The sequence below is a fragment of the Varanus komodoensis genome, unplaced genomic scaffold (assembly GCF_004798865.1).
Source record: "Varanus komodoensis strain SLA01 unplaced genomic scaffold, ASM479886v1 scaffold73, whole genome shotgun sequence".
Lineage (NCBI taxonomy): Eukaryota > Metazoa > Chordata > Lepidosauria > Squamata > Varanidae > Varanus > Varanus komodoensis.
In genome coordinates, this window is record NW_025336386.1 from 2,852,432 (window position 1) to 2,876,303 (window position 23,872).

Sequence of the window (23,872 nt, forward strand, 5' to 3'; positions counted from 1 at the left end):
TCATACAAAGGGAATACGCAAATTCTAATAGGCAATCAACTAAAAATCTTCCAATTAAAGGACCTTGTGGGCCGGGGGGGGGGGGGGGGAGGGGGCCTATTTCATAAAAAAAAAAAAAAAAAAAAAAAAAAAAAAAAAAAAACAAAAAACAAAAACAAAAAAAAGTGGGGGGAGGGGGGGGGGGGGGGGGGGGGGGGGGGGGGGGAGACTGGGCCAGTTACTTCAGAAGTTAACACACACAAAGCAAACCCAATGAAGAACCTTTCAGTACTGATTCCGTATCCATTGTATAACCATCATAGAACCTCTTCACATTACCACACAGCCACCATCAACTGTTCTGGAAACTTAAAAAAGGGTACAGGCCAATACTTATAACTCGCACACTTACTATATAGAAATTATGTGCTCAGAAGAGCTTTAAAAAGAAAAAAATATATATTCAAAAGGAAGCCTGCAGGTCTTGCATGCCAAGTCAGGGTTTTGACACTGTTGTCAAAGTGGCAATACTGTTGAAGCAAATATTTAAACACGGCAAGAAATAAAGGACAAAAGAGCATTGCTATAACCAAATAAACGTCTGATATTTCCTTTTTCCCTTTAAGAATACAAGTAAGGTCACTTTTAGCCTTGGAACGGATGCATGTTCTGCCTGCGATGAGCTTGCTAGCTACTACTATGCAACATTGGAAGTCCTCTGCTAAAGAATCTAATCTGAAGAAAGCTGTAGGTACAAGAAGAATCTACTGTCAGTATGTAAGCTTTCCTTTATGGCAATTATTGATTTTGTATGACTCAGGATGAGAGAACTTCAGGTTTGTTTTCCCAGCAGGATGCTGAGCAACAAGTGGCTTTCAAGCAGCATGGCGGGGGGCAGGGAGGAGAAGAGGGCCAAAAGGTTCTGCCATTTAGATCATACGATTGCGTTTATGGGTCGGGGAGTCCGTAATGCCATCACCACACTGGGCTGAGGTACGCTTTCTAGTTCCACCATTGTCCAAGTGGAGTGCCATTTCTTCGGATATGAAAGTGTTCAAGTCAACATCATGGAGTCCATTTCTCCTTCGACTACCATTGGAGCCGCTGCTCACATGAGTGGGTGAGCCCGGGGTACTTGAGCGAACACTTATACTAGCCATTGCACCACTAAGACCTAAAGGAGGAAAAGAAAGCAGCAATTAGGAAAAGGCAGCAGTTAAGACAATGTGTTCAGAGACAGGAAGAGCCAGCAACAACCCCCCCCCCCCCCCCCCCGTTGCCCCAGCCACCTTAACGTCCATCAGCAAGTTGCTCTGAATCTTTCTGAATGCTGGTTAGTCCACAAGTGAAGCTTCAGGTGTTCCCCTTGCAGAGGACTGCTTGAACACTGCCTGGGTCAGAAACTACAAACCAGACAAGCCAATGCACAGACCCAAATAGCATGTAATGGCAGCAATTTCAAGGTAGCTTAACCCAAGTATAAGCTAAGTCCACTTTCTGTTTAACAACCCAGAAACACCATTCCTGTTTTTTTCCTGTGGGTTTACTAGTTAAGCCAGAGTTAACCCAACAACAAACCATCTGGCTTAATTCTGAATTGCTTCCAGGTTTCCTATCATGAAATCAGAAACTCATTGCATGCAGTGCTCATTCTCAACAATGCCTGCGTTAAATCGGAATGGAATTACTGCCATCAAGGGCCAACTAAGCCACCATGTTTCCATTTATAACTTCCGACTGTGGGGCTTTTAGGTGATTCATGACTTTTGAGCCTTTCCAGAGGGCAGTTAGGGGATAGAAGAGGGTTCACTATGTTTCCTCCATACCAATATTTCAGAACTAAGGAAAAAGCATGCAAGACAAGACTTTTTCCTCAAGGGTCTAATTAAGAAGAGACCCTTCTCACCACAAGATCAATGCATGTGCCTCTTACATGGGCGTGTTTCGCTTCAGCTGGCATCTCTCGGAGGGCATCCTCCCCAGGACACTTTTTGTTTTCCCATTTAGAGTGCCAGTCAGGCAACACTGGGAGACCAGCCAAGCTCTTTGTTGCCTTGGTGACCCATGATGTTATGCAAGGGACTGGGAATTTCAAGTATTTCTCCAGCTCTTGAGTTCTGGTCACTTGTTTAAGCCTGCTGTTTATTTTTATATACCAACTTTGCAGGAATATCTGAGGTGCAAAAAGGCAGACTTGCTACCTTTTTCTGGCATAATGCAATGTTCACATTAACTGGGAGAATGCTAGTGACGGATGCAATGTCTGATTCTGGACGATGGATCATGTGGATGACTAGGCTTAAACTGCAGCAGAGAATGGTGTTCACACAGTGGTCCTGCTCTCTGGGCACAAATGTGCACCACGGCTGCGGCACACTTGCAGGGGCCTCCTTAAAGGAGTCTTCTCTGGGAAACAGTTGCCAATTCCTGACCAGACAAGAGAAGTTTAACAAAGTGGCAAAACTAAAACTAGAACATCCTTTTTCTTCCAAATCATGGTGTACATCTCCAAGATGAATGAAGAAGAGAAGCTCAGAATTCAATTGACGGGCCAGCACAGAATGATCCCTGACCCTTTTGGGCTAGTGGGCACATTTGGAATTTTGAGAGAATGCTGGGGCCACTCTCATAAAACAACTGCTATTTAGGGGTGGAATGGGGAGTGTTTCTATTTCACAATAAAATTGTCATAGCAGGCATAATTCATCTCTGAATACTAATTTCCCAAAAGGCAAACTGTGGAGGCAGAAGGAAAAATAATATGCCTGAGAACCTAACTAGGCAGAGGTACGGTCTCAGCTCCAAATCACAAAGCCACTCTTCTAAGTCCACAGTTCCATGCTCTCACACCCAAAAGCAGGCAAAATACATATACCCTCTGCAAGAAAACAAGCCAGTTTAGATACAAACCCACAGCCTTGCTGCCCAGACAACCCACAGGAAAGAAATTCCCCTCTTCCTCCCTGCCATCTCCTACATCCATCTTCACAAGATGCTATCCCCTAGCCTTCCAGGATGCTACCAATCATCTTCTGCCTGCAATTGTTTTCATTGGTAGTTGGGCTTCTTCCTGTTTTGCAGGAAACAGATGATGCATGAGGCCAGTTTTGCAATACCGCATGACGTTTTAAAAGTCATGCATTCAAGGAGCTTGTAGGGTAGGGGATCATTTTGTGCTGGCCCGTCAATTGAATTCTGAGCTTCTCTTCTTCATTCATCTTGGAGATGTAAACCATGATGGGAGACAGCTGCAGGCAGCACAATGAACATCCAAGAGGGAAGGAACCCTAACAAGACCTTTCCTTTAGTTTTGCAGAAGCAAGTGGAATGAAGTGCCCATTTAAAGAACATGGAGGTAGCCTGAGGCAGTTACTTGCACAACCAACTGGCTAGGCGGTCTGTGTGGCCTCCAAGAAATGCAGAGCCACTGTGCTACAGCTACTTGGTGCTAAAGTCTCATCCACCATATTATCTAATTTCTGGCAAACATGCATCACCTGTGCCGGAATTAGGTTCTGTGCAGGGCCTGTCAATGTTCTGGGAACTGAAGATGAAAGTCTGGAGAGCGGAGTCAGTCACCCTCTTGCCACAGACCTGGAAGGGACTGTGTTTCACTAATAACAGAATACTGTCGATAGGATACTTTCTTACCTGTTGCACAAAGTTGCATGTTCAGCCAGAAAGTGAAGGGGGAAACCAATCAGAGTGAGGCCAAGTTAGGAGCCAAGCTGCCTCCCTCACTGGCATACCACTTGAGTCCTATCAGTGCCATCACTGGCATCCTTCAAGAGCCCGTGACTGAACCCGATGCATTTGGATGTGGACTCGTATCAGCAAGCACCAGAGGCAGGAGTCCAGCAATCCTCAGCAAGTTATTCCAGTATTCTCCCCAGACCACAAGAGGTGGCAAGAGCCAACAGTGAAGTGTGCCCACCCCTTGCTCGATTCCGTTTTAGAACTTAAGCAGCAAAGTTAGAGCTTAGTAAAACTGATGAAGTACCTCAGCCACAGAGTCTGCCACATCATCTTAAACCTCAGATTAAAGCAATCTTTGTGAAGAGAGATTCATATCTACTCTGAACATCAAACATGCAATACAGTATTAGCACAGCCTGAACAGTGCAGCCCAAGATTTATGCAAATACTCCAGTGTTGGTTTACCTTTCTATCAATTGCAGACAAATGCAGAGTGATTGCAATCAGGATGGGGTGCCACAGTTTAAGGTTGGAAATGATGAACCTAAGCACCAAGCATCAAGTGAAGGAAGATATCTGAGTATATCAAAGGAAGCACAATCATCCATGGCACAGCCCCAGCATGGCTTTGAAGCCATGTCCAAACCAGGCCAAGTACACCTTTGAGGGGCACATACTCCATAAGAACATGTAACAAGAAGAAATGCCATTATGGCCAAGAAAGAGCTTCAAGCACAAATCAGAGGTGCCTAAACCCCTGAGCTATTTAAACAATTCAGCTGACCAAGTGACTAGAAGGCAAGTGATCAAACAGATTCAGGTCTGCATCTATAGCACAAAAGTCTAGGTGCAACAGAATTCAGTATTTTCAGTGTTTTAATTTAATATAGCCAAATGATAAGACCCTGCCATTTAACAAGAACTACAGTGCATGAATAAATGCAGTATTTGACACCAAATATTTCATTCCTAACCAACTACTGGGTGTTCTTAAAATACCACCCATTAAAATTTAGCCTTCCTTTTAAAAGTCCAATTTACTCTGAGGTAGTTATTGCATGTGTTCCTATTTGCATCATACTCTTACAGAAAGATAGCCAGATCACATTGAAGCAAACTTCCTCCCAGAAAAGGGGTGGCTGTGTGCATCAGAAGTAACAATTCTGACTAGCTGGTTTAATTACTCTGCTTCAACCTGTTAGCGTTTTAACTAACAGAGCAGTTCTTCAAAGTTATTACTAACTGATCCTGGAGAGCACAAGTTTTGACAATATTGTCTCAAAAAAACCAGCGGAACACCTGGTCCAAGAACCCTGGGCTGAATTTGCCTATCTGAATTGCTGATTTGTCAACAAGCACTGAAGGCCCTGACAACACTTGTGTGATGACAGTGGAGCTGTTCTGGCTCCCATCTAACACGATAAAGTCACTGTGTGTCAACAGTATCAGATTTAGCAGGACCAGCGAGTCAGCAGTCAAGCTAACAAACTAAAGCTCTGCTATCGACAACCCACTAGTGGCATCGGAATTCCAGAAGGTGCACTGCCCCGTCCTATGGCAGGAACCCCATGGGCACACCAGACACATCAGCCGTGAGGGGCTGCGTACAAGTGCCTCTGCTACCATCTTCTCAGCGAGGTGCTGCGGATGCCTGTGGTTTTCTACTTCCAGCTCAGGCAGGCACAAGTAAGGGTTGCCCTTAACCTGCCACGAGGAAGGGAGGGAGGTATGAAAAAATTTAGAGGAGCCCCTGTGAGGGGCTTTTCTTCACTTTTTCAGATGAAAAAATCAGGAATTTGAAAGAACACTGAAACACTCTTACAGAATTTGTGGAACTTTTTTCATGTTTCAATCACTTTTTCAGTATCTAAATATTTAAGATTCATAAGGGCAGTTTTCCATGACTTCAAAACTTCCTGCATTTTTGCATTTCTACCTACAACTTAAACTTCAGCCACACTCAATATGACAAACATGCCTCTTGCCTCACCTCCTAATGTGGAAATACTTCCAAGTCATGTTTAAGTTAGGGAAAGAATAGTGCCTTTCCCTTCACAAGTTCTTAAGCCCTCACAAGAATGCATGCAAGGAATACCAGCAATGTCTCCGCTGCAGCTCTGGGCCTCAGTTAGAGCCAACACACACACACAAACAAGGACTACCTCCCAAATGCAACAGTCAAAAAATTACCCCTGCTGAAAAGTAGATTCCTAAAGTGTGGCGGAAGAGTGTGCATGCAACATGTTCCACACAGGAAACTAGCAAGCATGTTTCCTTGGAAGTCTGCTGCCATTATGTGTTTTCACAATTATCTGGCAAGTTTACATATTATTCAATCCCTTGGCAAGTTTGCCTATTCAATAAAGCCAACAGCTTAAAATTCCATGTCACCCTCTGAACTTGCTGGTCTTGAATGCAACGAAGGAATTCTAAGAGGCCACTGCTTCTATCTTTCTCCCCTGTGAAAGATCTACCTTCATTTGTGAATTGGTCAGCAGAACCTTCCCCCTCTACCCTTCAGTCCACAGGAATTTCAAAGGAGGGGGTCTTTGTACTGGATGTAAAAGACCAATTCAAACTGAAACCTAGTAGCTGAAGCATTAGGCTGGGGGGGTCAAGGTTTAACTCCCTATGCAGCCATGAAACTCAGTGTGTGACTTTGGGCCAGTCACAGACTTTCAGCCTTTACCTCTCTACTTCATGAGCTGTCATGAAGCACAGAGGTAAAGGCTAAAACAGAGAGGAGAAAGAGAAATATGTGAGTTGTCTTGGGCTCCTTGTAGGAAAAAAAAGATGGGGATAAAAATGAAACAAATATTTTGGCAAAAGACTTAACCACAGTGAGATATCCTAGAAAGATACAGGTGGTAGTACTGGAGACGCTGGCGCTGGGATCTCTAATACTAACTGCACTGCATTCAAATCAAGTCAAGAATGCCAATATTCCTTAGCCTAATACATGTTCCTAGAACTCCTCTCAGACTCACCACTTGTGAATTAAGACAAGATTCTGAAACCAGCAAATCTGCTTCCAAAGTGGGTTGTCAAACTATTCCAAATGGAACGCATGGTGCTTCTAGCAACATATTAAAGGTTTGCAGTCTGTTGTGACGCAGGAACAGGGTCAGCATATCCTGGAAGGAACTTGAGTAATGCATTTACCAAAGGGGATTTGTATCACTGAGGTTTTCAACAGAATGGGTGCTCCATTTCCTGGCTCAAACTGAGAACCACCACTGATGTCAAGCTGCCGCAGCTGACCTAGTACCATTCACATCATGGACTATGTTCCTGAAGTGGAGATTCAGACACATGTTCTGGAAAATTCTGTCCACCCGATATAAACTTTCAGTAGAAAGACTGTGGCCATCCACATGATACTGGACTGTAGCCTCCATCAGCTCTACCCAAAGATAGCCGATGAGGCAGAAGGATGGCAGAGGCCAGCCACCCCTAAGCACTCTCTTTAACATTTCAAAAATGGCCTCCTGAAGGTTGAGACTGTGGCTGCCTCTGCAGTTCATTTAAATTCCCCACATAACATTTTAGAAGCACTTCTCAAGTAGTCTGAGCACATGTGACTCTCAAAACGGCACATAGCTGTATAACCAAATCCCTAGTTTGTTTATTTTATTTATTTTTCGATTTATATCCTGCCTTTTTCCTACAAAGGGCTCAAGGCAGCTTACATCATTCTCCTCCTCCATCCTATCCCCAGAACAACAACCCTGTGAGGTAGGTTGGGCTGAGAGTCTGTGACTGGCCCAAAGTCACCCAGCTGGCTCCATGGCTGAGCGGGGACTAGATGAGTCCCAGTCCCATGCACTTAACCACTGCACCACACTGGCTCTCACCCACACTGGCTACTTCCCACAGACTTCCTTTCCGTGCAGCATCCATGTCATTGACATGCTGCAAATTATTTCTAATGGCCTCTTTTGGTGAAGCCTTCAGTGTGGAAACCTGTCGATCCTAAAGAAAATTTCAAAAACATCCATCATACAATGGCCACAACTAACAAATCCAGCAATGCGACTGCAAATGCCATTATAATGAGCCATTCAAATGGACCACTCCTTCCATGCCCAATGAGACAGAGATTCACCTGCTTAGATTGTTAAAATGTGAGTATGTGAGATACTGTGAAATTCAGCCTGAGAACAAATCTGCTCAGGAATACACACACATACACACACTAGCAGCTAGTAAATATTACCTTTTGCCAATTATCCTTTATTAATTTTATTTCTAATACTTTTTACCATTGAATATACTAAAAATCCTCCACAGTTCAGATTAGTTGTGTGACATACTTACAGAAAATTTCACCAACTCTAAATCCTTATAGACAAAATACTATCATCTATGTAAAATAGTTAAGTATCAGCATGCTTGTAGAAACTTCAAGGTTTGCAGAAATATAGAAAAATGTATTTGGAGAAAACTTTGAGGAGGAAATATCCAACTGCTCTCTCAATTATCACCTCATGGGCCTGGTATCTCTCCAGTTATTGCTTCCAGTGATAGAGGCGAAAAAATACCCCAAGTAACCTTAACTGTCCCCATGATCTGCCCATATTCCAGAAAGCATTGTAGCAGGAACAACGTGATTCATGGGAAGCCTACAATCACACCCAGAACTCAAAACCAGGCGCACAATTCTGTGGCAGGTTTTATTAGCACTTCCAGTATTAAACAGAACTGGCTGTTCCTACAGTTTTCAGTTCCTATTATATGGAATTTTCACCTGGATATGAAGGTCTAGAGCATGGGTCCTCAAACTACAGTCTGCGGGCCGGAACCAGCCCGCCATGCTCATTTATCTGGCCCGTCTCAAAGATTTTGGACTCCTCACGCCTGCCTTCCATGGGCATGCACTCACCGTCGCCTCACCACGCAGGCAGGGAGGCGGTGGCTTGCTCACTCGGAGATGGTTTTGGACTCATTGGGAGATCTTGGAGCGAGCGAGTCACCACCCACATGCCCTCCACCTCCTTTCAACTGGCCCCCTGTTAAAGTTTGAGGACCCCTGGCCTAGAGCTATGACTCTCTTATTCACAGAATTCTGGCCGGGGCAGCTTTCCATTCCAGACTGGGAGTTCAGGTTGCTGCTGCAAACTTGTCATTACTAAAGCTCAAGCAGCAAGATAAACCTGCAAAACCTGAGACCAAAACAACATCATCATGTTCTGAGTCATGCCACTGGTGTATACCTACCTAGTCCAATACAGGAAACTCTGACTGGCAGCAATTTTCAGTGAGCCCTAATTCAGAGATCTTTTAACTGGAGGTGCAATGGGCTAAACCTAATGACTGCAAAAAAGGTACTCTACTGCTGAGCTTAAAGTTGCATTCCCTGAATACAACAGATTTAAACATATGCCCCAACACGTACAAAACAGAAAACCTGATGGGGGGAAAAGAATAACCTCAGCAACTTTGACTATTTTAGTGGAAAACAAATATTCATATCTGTTTAATGAACATTTCTTGCAACCATATTTTATTTTGCTACTGGCCTAGAAGCAACAGCCTGCTGTCTGTTACAGGGGAAGGAAGGGAGGCCTCTGCATGAAATATGCCATTCTATACGAAACTGCAAGTGCATGTTGAGTCAGAGTTTTAAGTTAACAACAGAAGGAAAATTATATTCAAGTGCAATTCAGGCTATTCTCTTCTCACTTTGGTATGTATTAACCAACTGACTCAGAATCTAGAACCAATAACACACCAGCAATTACGAAAGAAACCACTAAGGTAGGTTTAGAGTCAGCACTACACAAGCAGGTACTAAAAGCATGCTTCCAATTCAAGAAGAGGGGATGGGGTAGAAGAGATGCTATCTGAAATGATCACATCTTAAGTATGCAAGCCAGGTTACACAATACAAAGTATTCTGCAGTGCAACTGAACTTTAAAAGCAAGTTTATCAGAACTGTGCCCCTTCATACCGAAGGATCAAGTTCTGAAAAGCATTGCACCAAAACCTGAGCTGCTGGGTCCAGTTCTGGACATTTTAAATGGGTACCCCAGCTTCTACCTTTCAGACATTAAGATCTGTGCAACTTTTTCAAACTGGAATGCTTCAGTGAACTAGCTAAATACTATAAACTGGTAAGATTAAGAGGTAGTACACCCGAGTCCTACCTGGATGGATATCATTTGGGGGCCCAAATTAAACAACTCTGAACTTTCTAGAGAAGAGCATTCCTAGTGCTTCTACACTGCTGTGAACTGCCCAGAGCCTATGGGAATGGGGTGGTATATACAATAAAATAATACTTGTAAAAGGCCTGTGTGCATTCAGAGGCACACCTTGAAACATTGGAACACACTCTAACATGGTCTCTACACCCTTCCCAAAATTGCAATTTAGAGAATATAAAGGGTTCCAAATATTCTAGATGGTCACTTGACTTACAAAATTAAGCCTACCAATTCATGGGACCCTCCCAGGTTTTCCATTTCAGTCTCGCTTAGCCTGCACTTCCAATATGGGCAATGTAATAGTTTCATAATGAGGCACTCAAGCAAGGAAAAAAATTAAGTATTTAAGAAAAAGCCGAGATTGGCATTTGAGAGGGAAGTAGCTTCTTCCCCCCACCCCTCTTCTTGTTTGTGCTTTCAAACCATATTCATGCACAAAAGGCTTTCAACCCCACTGCAGATTCAAAATTAGAAGATGAAAATTTGGAAAGCCAAAATGGCTTTCAAACCCACTGCAGATTCCAAATTCATGCAAGCTTAATCATAGAGAATCATTCACCTCCTTAACAAACAGAATATGGACAAGAGCCTCATCTAAGGCTCTGCAAGATACCAGTCCCAAAACCAAGTGAAATCTACATAGCTAGAGCAATTTTCCCCATAAGTTACACCTTCAAGATTTCATCCCAAACTAGCATGGCATTTACTCCTGTCTGAGTACCCTATAGCAAAGGAAAACAGCTGAATGCCTGGCTTAAATCAAAGCAGAATATCAGAAAGGCTGTCATGGCTATTAACAGAGACGTGCACATTTAGACACCCATTCCCCAGACAGACAGACAGACAGACAGACAGACAGACAGACAGGACTATTACCATGGAGAGCTATGGCTTCTCGGAAGGGCTGCAAGTCTGTCTCTACAGAGGAGCTAGTTTCTGTGGAAGTAGCTCGGTTAGGGGATACTACAGTCAGTCTTGGGGGAGCTCTAGAGTTTCGTGGAGGAGGAGCCTTCCCACACAGGAAACTGATTAAGTCTTCTCTGCGAATAGTTCTTCTGCGCTTTTTAACCCAAGCCAACACATCCTTATTACGACGCTGATAGCCAATATGGATTCCTACATCGAAACTCCGCTGATGGGCATCCACACTTTCTGGAAGAAAAGACATGACAGTATTAGTGGCTGATAGTCACGGGTGCCAAGCATGCAATCACATTTTATCCTGACAAAGAATTCTTGCCACATTGCAAGGTGATTGCTTCACACTGTTACAGAAGACAATGTGGAAAGCAAACCACACGCTATTACAGGGTTGCACACAAACCTTGTCACAGAGCAACATAAGCCAGTTTGTGCAACAATGTCTTTTCCCACATTCCTCCAGACAGAAAATACACCTAGTAACATTTAAAGTAAGAAAAGCATGACTTCTACAAGGCAGTAATGCTCATTAACTTGACGCAATGGAAGAATGGGCACTTTCAAAAGCTGCATCACCCTAGGAGTTCTGCAACATCCTGGAACAGAGCTGGATTTTGACATGAGACTCAAGAAGCATGCACAAACGTTTAGTAAGCCACAAAAAGGTGGCCACCTATACTGGCGTTTGGCATGCTTCTCATGCAGGAAGAGCAAGTCATTAAATTCTGGCAGAAGTGAAATCCATGAAATCTTGAAATAGAGAATGTTTACATAGAGATTCAAGCATCCTACCAAAAACTTGTCTCATTTTTACAGCTACTTCTCAAGATATGCCACTCATTTCATTATAGAAAGGGAAGTTAGGCAGAGAGGAAAAGGACTTGACTTGCCTAGACAAGGAGGGGAATCCAGCACTGACTGCCTCATAAGGCAAATTATCTATAGTTCCATTTTTGCTCCTATATCTGTCACACCAATGGGCCAGTTCACACATTCATGCTTGAAGGACCACAGCAACCCAGCATGTATGAGTAACGTCTCCATATCACTTAGGGTCAAACCTGTCTTTCAATTGTCAATTCACATATTCAGCTGTGAAAAATGAATGTTGAGTTGCCATGTCATATAACCAGACCTTGGGAAGTCAGGCTTTCCAAACATGATTTCAGTGACTAATTTCCAGTAGAATGCTAGGGAGTTTCAGCACTGCAAGTTCGAGTAAAACTAGTAGGTACTGTAGTTTCTCTGGTAATTTAAAATAACCATAAAATTTGTTTTGGTGGTTAACTATACCTGCTCCATCCAAGAAATTTTAACCATTAACAGCAAGAAAAGAATGACAAAAAAATCAGGTAAGGTGAACTATATGGAAAGCAGTACTTCTGACAATTGGGTTTTTAAAAAGGGGGTTTCCACACTGGAAATCCCTGAAATATGCTTGCTTCTCAAGACATATAATAAATTGCACCAGACTGTGCACACACACGTATAAAACTCGTCAGAGAGCTCTAGAACAGCTATTGAATTTTTACAATATATATGTACATTACAACAGCAATTCCACTAATATTCTCTAGAGGAAAATCTGCAAGAGTCTGCAGTTCAGAAAGTCCAGAGTTTTAGCAATAGGTTACCAAGATCTGTGACTGTTTACACGGAGCATACAATGTTCTGTACTTGGCTGTCATGTTTCTGCTGCTGACCCAGCAGCTTATAATAGGGCACTACAAGCAGATAAAACATGTTTGGACAAAAGGGAGGAGAGTTGGAAGCCTCTCCATTCATGATCACTAAAAGTGGAAAAAACCTTCAAACCCCAACTGTTTTTGCAGTGTGGAGCAGCTGGCTTCTCAGTTTGTTTCAAACTGACAAGAAAAGACTTGTACCAATTAAACCAGCAAAAAAATTGTCACTGTACGCTGTGCAGCTTGGCTATATGATTTGTTTATGGCCAGTGTTAACTGCACACTGAAAGCCCAGACAGAAATTTATTTTAAATTTCAGTCATCACCTCTCCACCCCACTGCCAATGGTCTGAAAATGAGACTCCTGAGGTGCATGGACAATACTGCAAAGGTGCATCCCATCTGCTACTCACCCACACCTGTTCCTATTTCCTCAAAAAAAACACGCTTATTTTTTTATTTTATTATCAGTTCTGTTTGCTACTTTCAACTTAAAGACAGGATATGGATCTTTCAAATCACCACCATCACCTTTTCAGTCAAGACAGTTCCAACTCACTTCCTCATTCATGTCTACCCCAGTAGCTGGGGGAGGGTAGCCAGGTCAAGGGAAATCCCAGGTGCAGGGAAGCTGGACAGCAAGAGGAGTTGGTAGGAGACAGCAAGAGAAGCAAGTGCGGATCATTTAGTCACTTGTAGAATTTTTTGTGGGGGAGATGCAGATTCATTTTACCTGACAACACACCACCATGCACTTCATTAACACTCATTAATGCAAATTCCTTTCGCAAGTAACTACAAGACCTTGAGCATCATAGAATCTATGCCTGTTTTACCTACTATGGAATGGATCAACCTTCTTTTTAAAAAATTCATATAGTTAGAGATATGTGCATAGGTTTATATGCTATCTAAACTGAGACAGCAAAACGTAAGGATGAATGGAAGCAGGGGGAAATGTGTAAACTAAGTATATTACACATACTTTGACTTAATTATAATAAGGTACAGGGCAGAGCAGAACCTTTCAGCCCAAGGGCCAAGTACCATTTCAGAGAAGCTCTTAGGACCTAAAAGGCAGAAGCAAAACAACATTATATTTTGGCTCAAAATTCCTACTGTTAGTAACCATTTCTTAGGAAAGGCATTTAATCAATTTAGAATGGGGAAAATTGCACAAAGGTCAGGAAACCAAGCAATCAGTGGCTTGGGGAAGGGAGTTAGGCTAAGAGAAGGGAAATTAACCCTCTGGGAGTCCCAGGCTGCTAGATTTGGCCCCAGGATGCAGCTGTAGACTAAGGAGCAGCAAGGGAAAATGGACACCAAGCAGGAGACTTGGAAGGGTCAGGCTGCAGGACTGGGTAAGTGAACTTCACCGAAAGCAATGCGTTAAGCTACAAGCCCAGCAAAATAAAGAGGGGCAAGGCCATGAAGAATTCTGGAAGGAAGGGCAAAAATACTCGTTCAGGATCTGAGGGTGGACAGGAACACCACGGAAGAACTTAAGCAACTGGCACCCAGAATCAGCACATCAGGGTCAATACCGCCCAGACAGCAGAGTGCCTGAGAGCTGTGAATGGACAAAGGCATGGCAACGTGAGACGGGACAGCAGAAGACTGAAGCAGTCAAGGAGAGAAGTAGGGCATGGGATGAATTTATGGCAACAAGACAGAAGAAGCACCACAAAATGGCATGATCCTGCCACAAATTGAACTTGGGGGATGAAAGGGAAGAGACAAAGAGAACACCAAGACTTCAGTCCTGATCAATAAGGTGGATGATAATGGTGTTAATGATCAAGGGGAACGAATGAGATGAGGACTTAGGAGAAAATATTAAAGGCATAATATTGGACATATAAAGCTGGCTACAGTGATAAAGCATCCACTCAAAAGTATCTCCGCAGCAGCTGGCAATATGGGATTGGACAGAAAACAAAGATCTGAGACAGAGAAGCAGGTGCTGAATGCCATGGGAAGTGTCTAGGTTACCAAGGACAAAGCATGTACAAAATCAAGCAGAAAATTCTGAGGGACCCCAACAGAGAGGAAACGATGATCCTGCAAGAGAAATTGAATGTAGGGAACCGGCTGAGGTTATAATCACAGAGCCTAGGGCATAAATGGTATCAAGCAGGAGGCAGTGATCAAGTATATCAAAGGTAACAGAAAGGTGAAGGAGGACCAAATAAGAGGGCTCTGGATTCAGCAATAAAGCCAGTGAATTTTCATGGGAACAGCTGCATTACAGTTAGGGGAGAAAGGCCAGAACTGGAGGTCAAAAACAAAGATGAATGAAAGATTGCTGAGACACTGGAAGCAGACAGCATACTTCAGGAGTTTGGAGAGATAAAGGGGAAGAAATTAGGCAGTAAATGGGGACAGAAAATGAGTCAAAGAAGACAGGAGAAAGAGTGGCATGTTTGAATGCTGGAAGGAAGGAGATGGGGGAGATTCACAGGATAAAGGTGATTATGGATACTGGTAAGGAAAATTGAAACTAGAAAATGGGAGAGGTTACACAGATAATAGAATACTTAATTCATCAAATATTAAGGAGGGAAGGGGTAGAAGAGACAGGCAGAAGAACAGGGAAGTAGAGCAAATCAAAGAGCACAGAACAAGTAGACAGCATTGAAGGAAACAGCAAAACCTCGCACAGAAATTGATGCGTGAAGACACCTTAACAAGGCATCCTAACACTTTCAATTCCTCAAGCTGGTGCTTAGACTGGACGTTAGAAGAAAAAGGGCAGGTGTTGGATTTATAGTGGATGAATGGCTAACTTATGACTGTACCAACTTTATTTTTCAATACCATATATTTATGCTTACTGATATTATATACAGAAAAGTCATCCTATTGGGATGAATGCTTTACAGCAGAAAATCTTAACATGTTGCCCATTAGGTACATTGGACTATAATTCCTTCCCATCAGCCTCAGACATCATGGCCAACCATCAGTGATAAGAATTGTTGCCTTACACAAATACAGGGCACCAGAAGAGAGAAGGCTACTTTAAAGAAAAATCCATAGTAACAAAGATGTGCCCCAGTCTGAACAGAAGCAAAGATTTTGGCCAATTATTCAAACAAAGACAAAGGTTTTCACAGATCTGCACTGTTACATAAGACTATTATCTCTCTTAAGGATGTTTCCATAAGCCAGTAATTGCCTGAAAAGCAAAAGCCTATTTCTCCACTCTTAGTTTTACATTCCAGCTCTTTGTGCTGGACATCAATATAACAAGCAGCTTTTTAACAACTTAAACAACTCTTAAGGATCAAATGATGCGAAATCTGCAGACTCTGTCCAATTCCATTAACTGTTCCAGTTACCAGAAAATTATCTGTGCTGTATGCACCCACCCATGGTGCAACCTCAGCTGTCTGATTTGAAAGAAAGCTAGCTAGCTTCCAGAATATAGACACTCAAGAGTTGATACCTCATTCCGCATTCCTAATGACAAGGAAACCTTATGCTCCTTACGCCAGCCAAGTAGTCACATGTCATTTCAAACCAAGAAACTGAAAGCAAGCCTTCAAGTTTGTTTTTAACAAGCTCTGTTGGAAAATGTCTACACGCAAGCATTCTGCACTACCAAAAAGTAAGGTAGCACTCTGCTGCTTTGACTGGGCAGCTACCAGTATGCTGGCTCATCGGACATCTATTTAGAGCAACACAGGCCCATACAACAAAAGCATCCTTACACTGGTCTGTCCTGCAGTCCTGCTTCGCAAGTGCAAGGTGGTGCACATGAGTCTGCAAATTCAGCCAATGCTCCAGGCTTCTAGCTTTTCACAACCGACACATGAGCGCTCCACCTCTTTTTCTGGCATGGATGGATCGACGGCAATAAATCCAGGTGAGGAACCAGTGATGCTACTGCATTGGCATCTCTTGTATATATACACCTTGCTATTCTGACTGGGACAGTAATCAAGTTGGCCATCCTGGCATGTCATGATGCAGACATTTCTCTTAACATGGTTTGCAGGACTAATCCCCCACTGAGCAACTCAAATTCACTACAGAAGTTATATCAACACTTGCGTGACCTAAGCTAATCCAAGAAGATGATCCATTTAACTAGGAAGACTCTAGTCATTCATTCAGGTTGCTGCCCATTTACATCCAAGAGCTTAGAAATGCCAATGAACTTATTATCAGTAATACATAAGGGATGCCGGCTTTTCTATACTATGTGTTGTGTAAATGTAAGATATATACAGTTATTAGCTAACTTGAGTTAATGCATGTTCTCTCGTGAGAAGGCATGGAAAGCTGGCAGTAAAAACACTAAAGGCACTTGTAACACTTTCTACTTTATCTCTCATCATATTCAATACATTGACCATTACCTGAGTGCACCAATTTTGTTAAAATTTCTCTGTGGTGGCGCCCCATCTATGGAATGCACTCCCCAGAGAGGTCCACCTGGTGCTGTCGTTATTTGTTTTTCGGAGCCAGGCTCAGACCTTTTTATTTAAACAATATTTTAACAATGTTTAATATTATCTATAAGTTTTAATTTCCAGCCAGAATGAATTGGGGTTTTTAATTTGTGTAATTTATATTTTTGTATGTGTATTGGACACTATGCTGTCTATGTTTATTTATGTAAGCCATCCAGAGGCGTTAAGCAATGGGACAGCATATAAAAACTCCAAATAATAAATAAATAAAATTAAAATGGATTTATTCCCCTGATCCTAAGCTTTTGTTGAAGTTCCACTGAGAAGTAGTGGAAGCAATGTTGTAAATAATGTAATGGAAATAAAACAATGTTGCCATTTCAGAAAGTACACACACAGAGATCCAGCTACCAGACAGATCTCCTTGCAATCTGGAAGAATCACCTTCCATAGGAGAGATCCAGCTAATGCCCCTGCTTTAAGCAAGTCAGCAATGTTCATTATTGAATGTCAGGGCAGTATAGTCGCTGTTGCATCAAGCAGCAACTGGAAAGACACGGGTTCAAATTCCCACAGAAAGCACAACAAATGACCTTGGCCTCATGCAAAGTGCGTGCACCTTGCAACCTTACAGATGCTACTGGGCTTAGCTATGCTGGCTGCCACTAGTAAGAGATTCAGTCCGACAGTATTTGGGCGGTCTCAAGTTGCCCATCCTTGCTGCCCATCCCTGCTCGTTCTTGGTCAAGCCATCAGAGAATTACCGAAAGGCTAAAGATGTCGGGGGGGGGGGGCGGCAGGAAGAGACCACATCTGTCACCCCTGTAAGAGTAAACACAATTAATACATGTTAGTTCTGTTTAGCCTATCTCATCAATTCTGGCCAAAACACATGCAAAGAGAGGTCAATTTTAGTTTCATGGTTACAGATAAAAGGCTGGGAGAGAATGATTCCCATAAGGCAGCTTTACTCAATCTGGTGTCCTCAGTGTGTTTTGGACTACAACTGCCAGCTGGCTAGGGATGATGGGAGCTGTAATTCAACATGATCTCAGGGACCACAGCTTAGCAAAGGCTGGCAGAAGACCTCCTAACAAGTCAACAGCCAAACCAATTAACCTACTCAAGATAGTGCTAGACAAGCCAATAAAACTGGTTCTAGATTTCAGGATCTTCCATACCAGCATACAAGAAAAACATCACTGATGGTATCAACATTTAAACTGGCACAAAGACTTAACAGCCATGCTATCCAGACTACAGCTTCATCTGTTCCAGCATCCTGTCCCTACAATGGCCAAGCAGACTCCTGTAGAAAGCTCAAAAGCAGCAGCACCTCCTGCTTATGTTTCCCAGCAATTGTTTTCAGTTGGATTCTGCCTGATACTGCAGGCGATACGTTAGAATTGTTCTGAATCAGACTAAAGGCCTATCTAAGAGAACTTTGCTAGCAGCCTTAATTGCAAGAGGGGAAATAGAATGATATAAATGTAATAAATACAAACCTAGTGCAGCATTCTGTTCACTGCCACCTATGAGAAGCTCACAGCAGCATAATGGCACCCCCCACTTTCTGCAGCACACCTCTGATGCTGGAGGTACTATACAGCCTTTAAGAGTCTAATCCTCCTTGAATCCTTAAATTCTCCTAAATTCTTTCTCAGTTGGTCATCATTACTACTGGCAAATTCCAGTTTAACTATGCACTGTGAGAAGCAATGCTTCATTTTATTCCATGCATTTTTATTCCATGCACCATTCAGTTTCATGAAACTGACCATGGGTTCTAATATTAGGAAAGACAGAGGAAAAACTATTCTTCCTGCACCATTTCAACCTGGAGCAGAATTGTCAACAGATCTGCATAATGCACCTCCACTGTTTCAAGTTGCAAGCAGCACTCCGTGGCAGCCTGGCTGGCACAAACGACCGTCCATCTGTTCTCACCCCTGCACAGCGCCAGGGAATGCAACTGCAATGCTACTCCAGCACAGGGCCTTGCGACCCTCAAGTCTAATAACCAGTTTGTGCATTTCAACCTAGCTCCAAGTTTCTACCAAGAGGCATGCACAGGAGCCATCTTCAGCCAAAAACATGGCTGTTGCAGTTTTGCCTTACCAAGTGATAAGCAAATAGAGTGGCAGCTGAGCTAATGGGGAAAACAGCACTGACTAACCCTATTGGCTGAGCTGGCAAATACCTCCCTTGATGAGTAACTGCTGCTGTTTTCAGTACTGCATTCCATTCCAACCACCACACACTGGATGCTACATTCATCTAATTAGGCATATTGCTCTACAATAAAAAAGCTCACATGACTATAGCAAATGCTGTCCAACAAAAATATCACTATCCTGGTTTATTGTTGCCATTTTTGTCATCACAAGGTAAATTGTGCTCCAACATAAAGCTGCACAAAAGCAACACAATATTCATGGCCAGGCTAGGAACTTGCACTTCTGCTTTCAGTGGTCCACTGTGAGTACATAAGAACCTTTGAACATTACATGAACTTTTAGGAAGTGTGAACATGACATGAGAACACCACCCCAAGCATTTCTTACTGTTCTTGTGGCCATTTCTGTACTATGGACTCCTGACTATCTACACAGAGAATCACTTCCTAGCCCACAGAAAACCTAACAGGGGCATTTCTTCCCCATTGCTTTCATTCCTCCCTCTTTTCTTTAAATAAAAGGGTGAACACAAAATAATCCAAAGTCTAACAGTTTATATTAAAGAACAAGTTCTGTCAGACTAATTTATTCTAGCCTTTCCAGCACTAGGTATTGTCTCTCCTGCACTTCCAAAAATAACAAGTTGCTTTGTCATCTACTGATATCAACTGCTTTGTAATTCATTGGGTGTAACTAATCTCCCTAAGTTTATTTAGAAGTTAATATAAATAGCACCAGGCTAGCACCAGATCAGTTCTCTCCACTGTCCACAACCAAACCATAAAGACCCAAAGACCACTATGCTCTATATGAAATTTAAAGCATACTATTCCCTTTGGAAACTAGGGAAACTCACAGGTTTGACACCATTCCAAGTGGTCACTGTTTCCTATTTCAAGCACCCTAGAATATCCAGCTTCTAACTTCTACCTCCCTTCTTATGCTGCAGAAATTTCCCTTGCAGGGAAATAGAACTTTTTAAAGGTTTCTTAAAAAATGGAGGCCCTATAACAACAAACCTCAAGGTAACTTTTAACATGGAATCATAAAACAGAATATGTTAAAGCACTTTGATTCAAAATATTCAATAGCTAACCTGAAGCATGCATGCAGGGATGCACACGCGCACACACCACAAATGAACATTATATGAATTCAATTAAAACAGGAAGCTAAAAAGCAAAATGTCAATTTAACAGATAGACAAAGATATTGGGCGGTGGGGAGGGGGGAAATCTATCAGAAAGAGCTTTTGGACATCTGCATGACACAAGGAATTTGAGGAAATAAAGGAAAGGCACTGGAAACACCTTCAGGTAGCTTCAGTGTCCTATTCTGGAACTGGGTAACCTGGTTCCTTTCCACCTGGTTCCTTTCCTATGCTTTCCATTACAACTAATTCTGCAAAAGCTACGTAAGAACAGGCAGCCACCATATTCACATCCACATCAAATCTACTCTTGGACCTAACAATGAGCACTGCATTTATTAAACTCATTTCACCATACCCCAGACCTGTTGTTTTCTAAAAAATGAAGTACAGTTCTGGCAAAGCCTGGAAAAAACTATGTATTACACCACTAGCCCCAATTTCCAGACCCTAGTATTATTGTTTTAAAGCATTTTTATCCGAATCCTTAGTCAAATCAGGCTGTAGGGTACCTTCCAATCAATCAACAAAAGTCAGTCCTTGACTAAGCAGTTATGATTTTAAAGTGTGATATGATTTTGATCCCATTCTAGGAAAAGGGAATGGATGGGGGGGGAGTACATATTCAATATGACTGCTGGAATGGTCCTGCTTTTCCTGTCATGGGGCCTGGGGGTGGGGGAAGTGAAAAAGTCTAAATAGTGCAGGCCATGACATCCCCCTGGCCTACTCCTCTCGATTGCTTCTGCCATTTTCTCCTTATGTACCTTTGTCCACTCCATTCAGAAGACAGTCACAGGTCAGATCACAACTCACCTATTCACTGTGAACTTTACATTAAATGTCTGTATCCTAGACTATTCTTGCCACCTCCTCATTCCAACACACCCTCTAACCTTATTTATGTCCAACCATCTGTAACTCTCCCCTACCCCTAATTCCATACTTAGAAGCATATAACCAGACTGTCCAGGGGCACCAATTCCTGAACAGAGGGGGGCAGGAATAAAGTGCCTAAGCAATCTGATGCTGCCAAGTACAAACCACACTGGAACCTACCCAAACAGGGAATGAGGATCAAAACTTTCTCAGACTAAGGAACTATGCAACCACCAATTGCGTAGATATCAAGTTGACAACGACAAAGAGACCCATAAATATATTAACATGCATTGCCCACCCTGGACCTATTCACATGTACTGCCTACCCAAGAGAACAAGACCAGTATGGACAAGACCAGTATGCAATTATTACCTATGTGTCAGTGTAACTATGTCTTGGAGGACAACAGGAAAAAGGAAAATAGCACCCCTCCCCAGAGCCCTAGGAACAAAGAGTGCCTACAAATGAGCAGTTGCTCCTCTTCCCTTCAGAAACCCTCTGCAGGAGCTGAATTCCTAGACTCCCCCTGCCACCCCCACGCACACGCTGTTCCCACCCACGGACCCGAAATCTCTCACCTTTGTAGAGGTTGGTGACTGCGGTGGCAGCGTTCTGGAACGGAACCCAGAGGGAGAGGCCCGGCTGCTGGCACACCCGGTCTGCGCGAAGAAAGGGGAAAAAGAAGAGGGGAGGCAGAAAGGCAGGCCATTAGAGCCCCGGGTCTCTCGCTTCCTTCCACGGCCGCTTACAGCCTGTCATTCAGCCCGCCTCCCTCGGCCATGTTGGGCTTCGCCATTTTGTTCAGCCGCCGGGACGGAAGAGGGAGGGGAAGGAGGAGGAAATGGGAGCCTTCGGGGCGGGGGGGCCGCAGGGAGAGACAGGAGGAAAAAGCAGGATGTGAAGCAACTTGGAAGCGGCCAATTCTCGAGAGGGGGAGTCGCACCAGATTCCTGGAAGCACCCACGTGCCATCGCCGACAGGGGGCCGGCCGGCCGGCCACTGCACCGCCTCGCCCCGCGGATTTTTCCCGTGCGCGCGTGGGGGCGATCTTGCCGTTTCGAGACATGCGCCCACCCCCCTGTTCCGCGTGCCCTCCCCGCAACGCAGCTGCTTCTTTCGCCCCCCCCTCGCCATTTTGCCAGTGGGAAGGGCCGCCGGGAGGCCGAAAGGAGGGGCCGAATGGACCCGGACGACCCCACCTTCCCGCAGCAGACGGGGGAGAGCGAGCACGGGCGAAACCAACGTCTCTCCGCCCACGCGCGACACCCGGGTCCACCTGCGCGCTCTGGGCCAAGCGGGGGGGGGGGAGACAGGCGGGGGCGGAATCCGCCTCACGCCATTTTGTGCGTGGCCGTCGTGCCTGGGTGTCCCGAGGCCGAGGCGGACTTGCCGCCCGGCGAGGCCGCAGAAAGGCCGGGCGCCCCCTGCCCCTCGCCAGCCCCTCCCCTTCGCACGAACAGGCAGAGGCGCTCTCCCGCCGCCCCGGCAGCCCTTGAGGGGTGGGCGAAAGCCGAGCCGAGCGCCTCTGCGACTCCCCCTCACGCCGAGTGCGGAGAGGGGGCGCTGCGTGGCTCGAGGCACGCAGACAGGACCGGCGGGGGGGGGGCCGGCACGCGGAGAACACGCCTGGGCACGCGCCCGCATGGTGCAGACGGTCGCCGCGGACACGCAGCCGCCCTCACCCAATGTTCCCTTCCCGCCGCTCGCCCGGCGGAAGAGCCGCAGGCCGCCGCCCGGGCGCCCTCCCTGGAGCCTGCGCTCACCCTTGTAGAGCTGCGCCACGGCTGTGGCCGAGTTCTGGAAGAGGTGCCAAAGCTTCTGCTGCTTGTGCTCGGGCTGCGGCGCAGCGGCGGCCTCGTCGTCGTCCTGCAGCTCGGGCGGCAGCGCCCCGTCGTCCTGCTCGGCCTCGGCCAGGCACTGCCGCTCCCACTTGCTGAACCAGTGCTCGGGCCCGTGCAGCTCCTGGATCTCCGCCTCGCCGTCCTCCTTCGCCGCCTTGTCCTCCATCACGCCCGCGCCGCGGCGCCCGGCTCCGTTCAGCAGGCCGCGCTACCTCCGCCCGGCGCCTCCCGCGACGGCTCCCGACGACGCCATGAGCAGCCTCATCACAACAATCGGCCCGGCCCCTCCGCCGCCTCCGATCACACTGAGCCGGAGACACCGCCCCGAGCGCACCAAAGAGGCCTCACCCGAACATGCTGAGTGGCTGGCCGGGCCAAAGGGGGACGGGAGAAACGGGAAAGAAAGGGAGCGAAGTAAGCCCCGCCTTCTTCGTTCTCGACGCGCCACTGCCGATCGACGCTTCAGAGGCTGTCGCGCGCCCATTGGGCGGCTGACGGGTCGATCAATGTCATAAAAGAGAAGGAGTCGCGCTTTTTTAACTTCGTTATCAAGGTTGGTTACGCGGTGAGAAATGGAAGGGAGGCAGAGGGTGTCGGGCCCGTCTGCGCAGGCGCTCAGGGTGAGCCAGCGGTATGTGCGCTTCGCCGCGGGCTGGGTGCGCCTCTCTCTCCGGGCTGCACCGCTGTCCCCGGGGATGAAAGGGGGCGCGGCGGGAGCGGCGCTTTGCAACTCTGGGTGCGGCGGAGCGCTCCCTGGACATTGCAGCGCAGTGCTCACTTCAGTCATTTCGGCAGATTCCTCCAGGAGACAGTTTCCAGGCAAGGAAAAGGAGTGGCCTCGTTTCTTTATACCTTCCTCCATCGTGACCAGCCTATCGCCAACACCTGAGAGGCCATTTTTTGCTTTTAAATGTC

General features: G+C 45.1%; 1 protein-coding gene across 1 annotated transcript; it reads right to left on the reverse strand.

Annotated features, from left to right (window-relative positions):
* Positions 1-559: 559 nt before the first annotated feature.
* Positions 560-23,275, reverse strand: CUNH16orf72 (chromosome unknown C16orf72 homolog). Its single transcript, XM_044452566.1, has 4 exons — positions 22,880-23,275; positions 21,695-21,775; positions 10,759-11,034; positions 560-1,153 (listed from the first exon to the last, which is right to left on the reverse strand). The coding sequence occupies exons 1-4, from the start codon at positions 23,121-23,123 to the stop codon at positions 909-911; spliced, it is 846 nt and encodes a 281-aa protein (XP_044308501.1). The 5' UTR covers positions 23,124-23,275; the 3' UTR covers positions 560-908.
* Between the last annotated feature and the right edge of the window lie 597 nt (positions 23,276-23,872).